The sequence below is a fragment of the Podarcis muralis genome, chromosome 16 (genome assembly GCF_964188315.1).
Source record: "Podarcis muralis chromosome 16, rPodMur119.hap1.1, whole genome shotgun sequence".
Taxonomy (NCBI): domain Eukaryota; kingdom Metazoa; phylum Chordata; class Lepidosauria; order Squamata; family Lacertidae; genus Podarcis; species Podarcis muralis.
The window spans coordinates 17,408,188-17,419,626 of NC_135670.1; the positions used below are offsets into that span (position 1 = coordinate 17,408,188).

The following is an 11,439-nucleotide window of genomic DNA, read 5'->3' on the forward strand; positions in this document are numbered from 1 at the left end:
CGTTAATCACAGTCACAACTCTCTTCACTCCTTCAGCATGTTTATTTAGAAGTAAATCCCAAGTTTGAGGGTACAAAGCACTCTGCACATGCACAATGAAACTGAATATTTTATGTATTTACATTTACTTATTAAAATGTCCCTTTGCATCCATGTGCAAGAAAGCACATATCACTAAGTGTGATTAGCCACAGAATGGAACACTCTGGACCAGTCTTCATCAACCTAGTGTCCTCCAGATGTTGTTGGACTACAACTTCCATCAGCTCCAGTCAGCACATTGTAATCCAGTTTGGAGGGTACCAGATTGGCAAATGTTACTCTAAGTCATCTTCTAAGCATAATATGACAGTTAAGAGCCTCCTTACATTGTGTTATTTTGAGATTGACCTAGATCATACTCTTCCTCCAACAGCCAGATACCTTTGAGAAGCCTAAAAGTAGAATGCAAAAACAACACCCCTCTGTTGTTTCTGTCTTAGCACCTGCTATTCAGAAGTGTATAATGCCTCTGAATATGGAAAGCCAATTGGCTACGGTAGCTAACAAGCAGGACCTGCAACAGAAACTTGCAACATGGTGTGTTCCTGGTCCAGGGTCCAACCAGCTAGCTTTTTACTAGGGTACTCCATTCCATTTCCCAGCATCCCAACCCGATTTTCCATTCCTCCTATATACACACAACAGGCAGTCAACATGCCATGCCTATTGAGCATGCTCAGTCTCCACTTGGCTGTTGGGGTGAGGGGATTCCTCCCTCCTTTAGGTTTCACCCTATACAATTTGCCTAAGCAAGACTTTTTTAAAAAAATGAATGGATGTTTGTCAAACTTTTTAATCTTTGGTGCTGAACACTAAAAAAGTGGTCTCTAGATGGGGAGGTGTGGCTGAGGCTTCATGCTGATTGGAAAATTTGGCTTTCCAGCATTTGCCAAAGACTCACACTTCTTATCCACACATATTTCCTCTGCTCTTTCCAGGCTCTTTCTTAAAAGCACTGTGTCTGAGCACCCTTTTTTGTCCGGAACTTTCCCTGCAAAAACCTGCTCTTTAAAGCTGAATCAGAGCAAATGGCAATCCGCAGACACCCTAAATTGCTGTTTGATCCAATTGAGCACTAAAGAGCAGTTTTTGCATGGAAAGCTTTAGAGGGGGAAAAGAGCCCTCAGACTCTTTAAAGCCCTTTAAAGCATGGACCTGTGTCTGGAAAGAGCAAGGCAAAAGGTAAGTGTGGCGAAGGCGGAAAAACAGTCACACAGACAGAAGTCCAAGACTTGTTGCCAGACAAACTACCTTCTGCCCCTCCTAGCTTTTCCTGTATCCATGTCTAGAATGGTGCATTGTTTCCTGTGCTCCTAATGGAATTTTATGCTGCAGACCTCTTCTTTTTACAGAAGTCGCAATTTGCGTCCTGCTTTTTGGAATGGATCACCTGGCTCCTGATTCCTTCCCCATAATTCCTGACCGCCCCACTGTTTTCCAGATTTCACACTCGATCCACATCTTGTTTCTGTTCCCAGATCTCAAATAAAATCCTGTGTTCACAAACAACTTTTATCAGCCCCAGCTGCTTAGACTCCCAATTCAAATCAGCCCCAGGCTCCTCTAGGAAGTGTCCTTGATCTCTGATAATTTAAAGAACTACAATATCACTTTAACCAGTCATGACTTCCTCCAAAGAATTCTAGATGGGCCCAAGTGTCAAGGTGGCTGAGGTGGGCAGGATACCTTTCTTCAAAACTGGAGGTTGTACGAAGTCAGGAAGAATAAAAATCAAGATTCCAGGTTTAGATATTTTTTAAAAGAATACTTAATAAGGTAGTGAAGCAATGGTTGGGTTTGCAAGCAAATGTCCATATTAACAGGACATTTGTTGTAAAGTTAGTGCCTGTTTTAGGAGGTATTCACTTTATTACTAAAAGCAGTCAAGTATTGCATTAATTGGGGCAAGATAATGGGATCTGGCACACTGAGAACAAACCAATTCTGAGTGTGCATGTAAACAGACACAGAGAGAGAGAGACATAGACCCCAAGTGTCAGTAGTGGGTGGGACATCTCTCTCTAAACCTAGGAAAAATGTAGAGGTACAAATTCAAGAAGTAAAAGTCAGGACAAGGCTTCAGAAATACCTACACTTGAATACACAAAGGCAGTTTGTGCGATTCCAAAGCCTGTGACCTATGAACTCCATCCTTAGATTAAGATAGGGATCATGGAAAAGTCATGGTGAGGAAAAGCCCCTGTGTGATGTCATACCAACACCTTCCAAGAGTGTCCTTGGGGAAAGCGATCTTTTGCAAAAGGGTTGTATGTGTGTCATTTTGTGTGGTCCTCTTTGGGCCTAGCTGGCACCTAAACTTCTCTGTCTCTCTCATCCTCTCTACTTCACTGAGAAGCAGTAGACTCCATATTTCTTCCGTAACTTGCTGGGAAATCCAAAGCTGTGGACGCTGGGATTTGTGAGTCCCCCGCAGTGGGCACGGGGAATGTTGATCGGAAAGCGCACACTGCCGTCATCAAGCCAGCCTCCGTCACAGCGGTCCAGCTGGGAGAATTTCCACGCAGCGTACAGCTGCCCGACTTTGGCGATGGCAGCCCTGTCGTTGCGGCAGGCTTGAGTGGCTTCCTTGAAATTCATGTGGCCCCGGATGAAATAGACCCGGCCTGGGCAGAGGAGCAGAGGGGAAAGAAGCAGAAGCAGGAAATGATGTTGAGGGAGTTAGAGTCAATGCACAAAGGATTGAGCTACGACCTGGCTGGACTACTGTAATATGCTCAATATGGGGCTGCCCTTGAAAAGTGTTCAAAAGCTTCAGCTAGTCCAAAATGCTGCAGCCAAACTGCTGACTGGAGCCACAGGGAATATGTTACTCCCTTGCTAAAACAACTTCACTGGCTACCAGTCCATTTCTGGGCACAAAGTGCTGGTTATGACTTATAAAGCCCTAAATGGCTTCAAACCCAAGCCACCTTAAAGTTAATATCTCCCTATACAAATCTGCCTTGGTGCCAAGATCCTTGGGTGAGCACCTTCTATCTGTCCCATAAACATGATTTGTGATGACCTGAGAGAGAGCCTTTTCTGTGGCTGCTCCCAGATTGTGGGATTCCCTCCCAAGAGAGGCTAGACTGGTTCCCTCTTTGTATCACCTTCTGCCGGCACGCTGAGACCTTCCTGTTCAGACAGGCCTTTGGAAACTAAGGGACAGACAAAGCTGATCACTGGGCCGCCATCAGAGCAAACTGTGTTTTAATTGCTGGTTTGAAATGCGCCTTGAATCCCAGTCTGAGGAAGGCCAATAGAAATGCATTAAATAATTAATATAGGAGAATTGCACAGCTGTCACAGCTGCAGAGGGAAAGGGTGGCCTGGTGGAAACTGCCAGGGTATGAAAAGACTAGCAAATGGCAGGGAGCAGGGCAGAAAGACTACAAGCCCCAGTAGTCATTAGTCCTTTCCTGCTCAGCATTAAAATCTGAGGAACTGGAATAATATTTTAACAGGTATCCTACATATTGTTGCACACACCCCAATCTCCAGGCAGTGAGAGTCTCCAGGGACGTCTGTGTTTTCCCAGAGTTTGGTTTCCTTGGAATGAAGGTCGATGGAGACTATGGTATCTTTAGGTTATATGGTTTTATTTACACATATATACAACATATATACTCCCTAGGATGGAGGGGTGCACAGCAATAACACTCCAACAGATCTTGCTTCCCCATTAGTTTCCCAGGTATATCTCGCAGCCACAGCTTTGGAATCCAGCACAAAAGCAAGACAAGCCTCCTAGGATGATGTAGCCTCCACCCAGGGTGCGGGGGGTGGGGGGGGAGGCCCACCCATTTGTCTATATGGCAACCTCCTTGGGCATGTAAATGATGGTACTTAACTAGCCAGCCAAGGCCACTACTTTAACAAAGAGGATAGTCTGATTGGTTCAGCAGACTCCTCTCCCCACATACACAGGATCGCAGGTTTGGAAGGGACCCACAAGAATCAACAGATAATTTCTAAAGAATGAAGGTGGTGGAATAGAAGCCGCTTTGGTAGGGGAGGAAATATTTCATCAAAATTGTTTCGGCATAGTGTTACTTTAGAGAAGTCACTCATGAATTCAAAATTTAAAAGACTAGAAAAATAAAGCATAAAAATATATGGCCTTTTCATGCCATAAAATTGAATTTTTTCATTCATGACTTATGAGATTGACTATATGGGATAGGAATGGGGGTGAGGGAGAGCTTAAGGGTATGTTACAAGTCTGTGTCAAGCCCAAACAAATTATGCTTGGGCGCTTGGTTTGGGAAAGATTATGAAACCCAGAGCCCCAGCCTCACAACACTCTTACGAGGCAGAATGCCACTTTTTACTGAAAGGTGAAAGGACCGAGAAGAGAACAAACTGCTTGTCCAGATATGCACAAAGAGTCCAGGAAACAACTGCTGAGAACCATTAATCTGAGCTACATAAACAAGTTTATTTCTAACAGTAGGGACTAGAAATTTGCTTCGTATATGAATCACGCCAAGCCTCTGGCTTCGTCTGCACCCACATACCTTTCACAGCTGAACTGAAACAGAAGGCATCAAACCGATCTTTCAGCTTGTCCCTGGCGCCATAACTTCGAACCCCTGGGAGAAGAAGGCGCCCCCCACAGGGCTCGCGGGAATTAATGATGGGGTAATGGACTGTTCCTTCCATGACCCATCCTGCGTTGCACCAGTCCAGCCCTTCTGTCCAAGCTAAATGAAGAGGAAGCAACAAATGCAATACAACGAGTTAACTGAGCACCAATTGCTTCCTCTGGTCCATTCCCTGCACCTTGAAGCAACATCCATCAACCAGTCAGGGGAGGCTTGTTCTCACCATCTCTATCTATGCCAGAACAAGCTTCATCAGGTTGTTTCTAGAAGCGCAAGGTGGAGGATAACAAAAACAAGCAATCAGTCAAGAAACAAAGGAGGGCATTTTAGGGTTTTCCTTTTCCTTTCGGAAGGAGAAAGAGTCATGAGTGTTTCTTTCTCATTCCAAAAAAAAAAAAAAAAGACACAGTTTGGCTGAAACACAAACAAAGGCTTTGTCTATTTTTAGATGGTTTCAGGGCAGTCACACACAATCCCACTTTCAGTACTGCTGCCTTGTTTCCCATCAGTGCCAGTCTTGTAGCTTCCTCCTTGGAAACCCGTATTTTTTATGCCACAAACTTTTTGGTGTTTGGTTTTTATTCCTGTCCTGCTTTTGTTGCACTATCCTGCAAGATGGCAATAATGTAAAACTGGGGAAACGTTGGAGAAGAACTAATAAACCAAAATGATGTGTGGATGGTCCAGTATAAATCAACCACGAATGCACCTATGGTATCAATGACATGCCACAAAAATGCACCCACAAAACCCCCTCCCAATTTGGAGGGCCCTTGGAACTTTCAGAGGAGCTACTTGCTTATTTGTAAAAATAGTTATATATTGCTATTCATATTTTTTAAAAAAATCAAAGTGGTTTACAACAATTGTACATAAAACCACACAATAAAAAACACATAAAAAATAAAATCAGAAATGAACTTAACAACTGTGGAAAACATTATTATTAATTGCCTGCATAAACTGGATGGAATAGAAAAGTTTTCAGCGTGTGTTTAAAAGTTAAGACAGAAGGCGCCTGCTGAATTTAAATTGGTAGATTGTTCCACAAGTCTGGGGCCTATTCAGCAACCACAGCATCATAGCTGTTTGTTTATTAAAACATTTATATACCACCCCTCATTTTTAAAATTCTCATATCCAAAATAACAAAACATGAAAAAACCTCGCAGCAATGACACAGCAGCAAATAAACCCCACAACCCAATCAAAGCAAAGCAAAGCAATAATAGCCATCACTAGCAGGTGAGTAAGAAAACATTAGCAAAAATTGGGTTACCTTTATAAAGCTGCCCGTAGCTTGCCAGGCGGGAGTCCTGCTCCTGACAAGCCTTTTTAGCCTCAAAATAGTTGAATTTGTAGCGCCCTTGGCTGGTCTGGTAGGGGAAGACAATTCCTGGAGAGAAGGAGTAAGAGAATTTTGGGGAGGAGGTGAGTAGGGGGTGATGAGCCTTGAGTTACCTTTTTTAAAATAAGTATTTCATTATTAAATTGATTTGAAAGTACAAATTGAAAATAAAAGGCAGAGGGTGAGTGTTAACATAACAGGCTTAGGATTGCTCAGTAACTATACATAGTGATAATCTTAACATTGGCCTCACTTACACTATACATTTAAAACATTGAGAGGCAGTGAGCTTCATCGCCAGCTAGTAGGGAATTTGAATGCTGATCTCTCCCAAGTCCTAGTCTGACACTCTAACCACTACACAACACTGGCTTATACTTGCACACTGGTTCCAACCTGTCTTGCAAGGCCTCCATAGATCTATATTTTGGAAATTGCCCTGTGATCTTTGGAAGAGTAGTATATAAATTTAATTTAATTGAAGAAGAAGAAGAATAATAATTTGGATTTGATATCCCCCTTTATCACTACCCTAAGGAGTCTCAAAGCGGCTAACATTCTCCTTTCCCTTCCTCGCCCACAACAAACACCCTGTGAGGTGAGTGGGGCTGAGAGACTTCAGAGAAGTGTGACTAGTCCAAGGTCACCCAGCAGTTGCATGTGGAGGAGCAGGGAAGCGAACCCGGTTCACCAGATTACGAGTCTACTGCTCTTAACCACTACACCACATTGGCTCTCAAGAAGAAGAAGAAGAAGAAGACGATGACTTCTCATGCCCTCAGGAAAATGGCCGCACCAGTCCCCTTACCATCTAACTGCAGGACCAGAGATATGCTCTCATCCTCCAGGCCGTTGATCAGCTGGCAGCGGTAGCGCCCCTCATCATCCAGCGCCACGTCAGAGATGGTCAGCGAGGCATCGTAGCGGTGGCTGCGCCTCAGGCGGGCCCGGCTGCCCAGCGGGCCGTAGGTTTTGTGGTGCACCCCGTTGGTGATCAGGATGACAACCTCCATGTATTCGGCCGGCTCCACTTTGCTCCACCTGACCTTGTAGTTTTGGGGTAGCGTCCTCAGGATGCAGGGCAGGGTGACGGTGGCTCCTCTCTGAGTGTGCACTAGCTTGGTCATTGGCTGCAGCAGGTATTGGAGGGGTGCTGGTGTTGCTGTGGGTGAGAGGGAAGGAAGGAAGGAAGGAAGGAAGGAAGGAAGGAAGGAAGGCACTTCAGTACGGCCACATCCACACCATACCTTTAAAGCACTATGGCGCCACTTAAACAGGCATGGCTTCCCTCAAAGAATTCTGGGAGCTGTTGTTTCTTAAAGGTCCTGAGCGCTGTTAGGGGACCCCCTATTACCGCCACAAAGCTACAATTCCCAGAGTTCCCTGTGAAGCGAGGTAGAAATTCTGCAAACCCCGTTTTCAGGAAAGCCAGTGCGTCCTGACCATAAAGCGAGAAAGAAGCAGTTGTGAGCAGGAACCTAAGGGCTGAATGGTACAGTGGAAAATAACTCCAGAAAAGGTGCATACAGCAAAAACAAACAAACAAACAAACAAACAAACAAACAAAAGAGTTTTAAGAGACTCAGGTTGGAGGTGGTGGACTGGCAGAAGGTGATCGGTCGGCTAGAGGATGAAACAGCTTAGATTATGTATTTTTCCTGTTAAGTTGTGGGTGAACATATCAGACGACACAGCAATTCTTCAAACAGCTTTTGTTTATTCACAGGCCAGAACAGAACTGAACTGAAGGGTTCAGCCAGCCTGGTTATATAGAGCTCCAGTACAACGTAACTGTAACAACTTTATGTAACTATCCAATCACTGAACGTCACTTTTGATCCCTTATTTGCATATGTGGACCTGAACTATCTACAGTATCCCCCTGCTGGCCCAGGGTGAGAACTTCAGTACATAACATTTCCTAAACACAGTGTGCAATAATGGAAATGCATTACTGAATAAAGTCTGATAAACTGGGAATTTGGGGTGAGCCTCTGTATTGCACCCACAAAAGGAATTTTCTCCTTCAGAAGAGGAAGTTGTATTTCTGTGATAGGAATAGTGGCCTCCTGACAACTCTCAGCATCCTTCACAAACCTCAGCTCCCTGAATTATTTGGCCCTGATTTATTTATTTATTTTTTAAAAAATATTGCCTGGACAGTGTTTTAGTGCTAAGTAAACTGTTGATAAAAGTGAGGTGTGTCATAAAATGGTAGTCATTGCAAGGGTTAAAACTGAATGTGTGCTGAGCTGTGATATATGGCTTTGGGTGTGGGGCAGATGAAGGGCTGAGAGGGCTGTTGGAGGCCCCAACAATCAGCTGATCATCCACATAGGTAAAAACAGGCAACCTGACCTCATTGTGAGATGGGCATTTATTCAAAATCCACTTAAAATGATTTAGCATGATTAACTAATACAACAAAGTCGATGAACGTGACCCGTATACCAGCTTCTCAAAGTCTGATAGTTATTTATGCCTCCAGTGCCCCTCTGCCTCCCCCTTACCTCTCCGCACCCCCTAGTTAATCCCCCCAGGAGGCATTACCCACCAACTTTGGGAACCACTGTGCTCAGAGATCCAGTTCTTCTCCCGCTGTGGTTATGTGTGGTTAAGGCAGAGACATCTCTGTGTGTTTGTATGTGTCTTACACACCTGGATTTCCAGTTGGCTTTTGGTAAATAGCGGGGATTTCCGGAAGAGAGGAGAGACATAAGGAAGCCAAGATCAGGATCTGGTGCATACCTCAAAGGCAGAAGAGGGCCTTGCCTGAAAAATGAGTGACAATTGAGAAGGACCCCCCAGCCCTCTCACACGCACATACTGACAAATACACTTCCACTATGAGCAACATAACTGCCTACTGGATCTGGCCCGTGGACCATCTAGCTCAGCATCCTGTTCTCACAGTGGCCAACCAAATGCTTGCAGGAAACCAGCAAGCAGGAGCCAAGCATAAGAGCACTCCCCCCCCCCCGCCATGGTTTCCCCATAGCTTAGCCAACATGACTAGCAGCCATGGACAGCCTTCCGCTCCATGAATTTGCCTAATACTCTTTTAAAGCCATTCAAGTTTGCTGAAATCGCTCCCTCATGTGGGAGGGAGTTCCACAGTTTAACTATGCACTGCAAGAGCAAGTACTTTCTTTTATCTCTCCTGAATCTTCCAACATTCAGCTTCATTGGATAGTCTCCATTGAGTTCTAGTATTATGAGAAGGGGAGAAAAACTTTCCTCTCTCCACTTTCCCCATGCCAAACATCATTTTATAAACTTGCCTCTGACTCACCTTTTTTCTAAACTAAGAAGTCCCAGACACTTTCCACGTAGGAGAGTTGTTCCTTTTCTAGCATCCAGTTTCTAACAAGGACAGCCAGAGAACCCCAAGGAAATTCATGAGCTTGGAAATTCTAGACCAACCTTCCTCAACTTCCTCTTCCAGTTGTTTTAGACTACAGCTCCCATCAGCCCCAGCCAGCACAGCTGTTTTTGCAGCAGCCAACCAGATGCCCCAACAGAAAGCTCACAAACAGGACCTGAGAGCCACAATACTCTCCCCACTTGTGGTTTCCACCAGCTGGTATTCAGAGGCATATTGTCTCTGATAGTGGAGGCAAAACATAGCCATTGATAGCCTTATCCTCCATGAATTCATCTTATCCCTTTTTAAAAAGCTGTCCACATCAATGACCCTCATCATCACAACCATTCATACACCGCAAGTAGAGAACAGAGAGAATCAGAGAAGGACCCACCATCCGTTACCATACCTCTCTAGAAAGACAGGTAAATTCTCCAGCCACTTTGACGAGATTGCAACGGAAGCTGTCAGGAGACACCGAACCTGTAGCTTCTCATGAGAGTACAAAACCAATCCAGGGACTCATCTCCACGGAGCGATGAGCTGTTGTTCCTCTTAATCCAGCCTCATGGTCAACATCCCCCATCCCCACCGCACAGATCATAGAGCAGAATGGAAGTCCATCTCTGCCAATGTCACCAAGACAGGTTCTCCGGATGAGAAGCATTCCATCTCCCAGTAGGGACACAGGTGACCACGTCAATGCCAGTTGGACCTCATGAAGACATCCTTATGGTGGCGGTGGAGAGGTTGGCCAAGGATGATGATGGTGGTGCCCCACTTAGGATGACAATGTCTGATTTTCCCTCATCCTTCTTCTGTATCCTTTCCTGCTCCCTCTCCTTCTCTCCTCTGGTTGTGAGGTCCCGTCAACAGTTTGCACATTTTTCTGTTTTGTTTACCCCGCCCCAAGAATACATTAAAAGGAAAGAAAGAAAGCAGAAACAGATTCTCATTGTTCTGCTTGGCAAACAGAACAGCCCTCCTCAAACAAGCTTGTCTTTATTCCGGGGGGGAATTCAGACAAAATGTCAACACAGCCCTCATGCCGGCTTCTGGCACCTTCCATGGTCCCACTCCTCACACAGAAGATCTTAGTAAACAAGCCAATGTGCCTTTTTTTGTGGGGGGAGGCTGAAGCTCCAGAGAGTTTCCCACAATGCACCACATCCTAAAGCTGTGTCCAAATTCCAAATTATTATTTTAGCCACGGAAGAGGCCAATTCTCACAGAATGCCTCAGACTAGCTATGTTAGTCATTCTGGTGGGAATCCAAGTGGTCATCCTGGAATAGATGCTCTAAGCCTTGGGAGCTTATGATTCCCAATTGCTTTGAGGTTTTTGGATATTAGTCAGCGGTTCTTCATTTTTGAACGCCGGCCATACAGGCCGCCTACAGATGGCCACATTCAGCCACAGCCCATCCAGAGGCGGCTGATAGGGCTAAATTTGTGGGGTGGAGGTGGAAAATGTGACTTGCCCTTTCTCTGTATGTGGGACCCAGTTGCTAGGTAGGGAGCCCTGACTTCATTCCTAGAAGGAAACAGCTCAAGATTGATATATGTTTTGATCTGCTGATCAAGACATTATTGTTGTCAAAACATTTGATTATTGCTGATTTTATCTTTTCAGTGTTTTAAAGAGGGTTTTTTAAAGTGATCATTTTATTGTTTTATTCTCTTTGTAAACTGCTTTGAGGTTGTTGTTTTTAACAATCAAGTGGTGTGTAAATTTTACTAAACAAATAAATAAGCTTTTGCTGCCAATGTTTGGTGATGGGACTAGATGGTGTAAACCTGACATATCTGCATAATTTGGATGCAATTTCTGTGACTGATTCCCATCGCAAAAAACTGTGGGTGGGATGGAGAGAAAGAGAGACCTAATTCTGTCAGCAGGGACTGGCTTGTTATTTTTCTCATGAAAGCTGCATTGGGAGCCTTTTTAAAACTGAAAAGAGGGGTTAAAATGCTCTAAGTCAATAGATGACGACAACGACAACAACAACAAAATAATTTATATGCTGCCCATCTGACTGGGCTGCCCCAGCCACTTTGGGAGGCTTTCAACAAATTAAAACA

At 44.6% G+C, this 11,439-nt stretch overlaps 1 protein-coding gene across 1 annotated transcript; it reads right to left on the reverse strand.

Moving 5' to 3' along the window:
* Nucleotides 1-1,188: 1,188 nt before the first annotated feature.
* HAPLN2 (hyaluronan and proteoglycan link protein 2) lies at nucleotides 1,189-11,439 on the reverse strand. The gene is made up of 6 exons (XM_028710946.2): nucleotides 9,768-11,439; nucleotides 8,653-8,766; nucleotides 6,803-7,156; nucleotides 5,926-6,042; nucleotides 4,560-4,745; nucleotides 1,189-2,666 (listed from the first exon to the last, which is right to left on the reverse strand). The coding sequence occupies exons 2-6, from the start codon at nucleotides 8,738-8,740 to the stop codon at nucleotides 2,383-2,385; spliced, it is 1,029 nt and encodes a 342-aa protein (XP_028566779.2). The 5' UTR covers nucleotides 8,741-8,766; nucleotides 9,768-11,439; the 3' UTR covers nucleotides 1,189-2,382.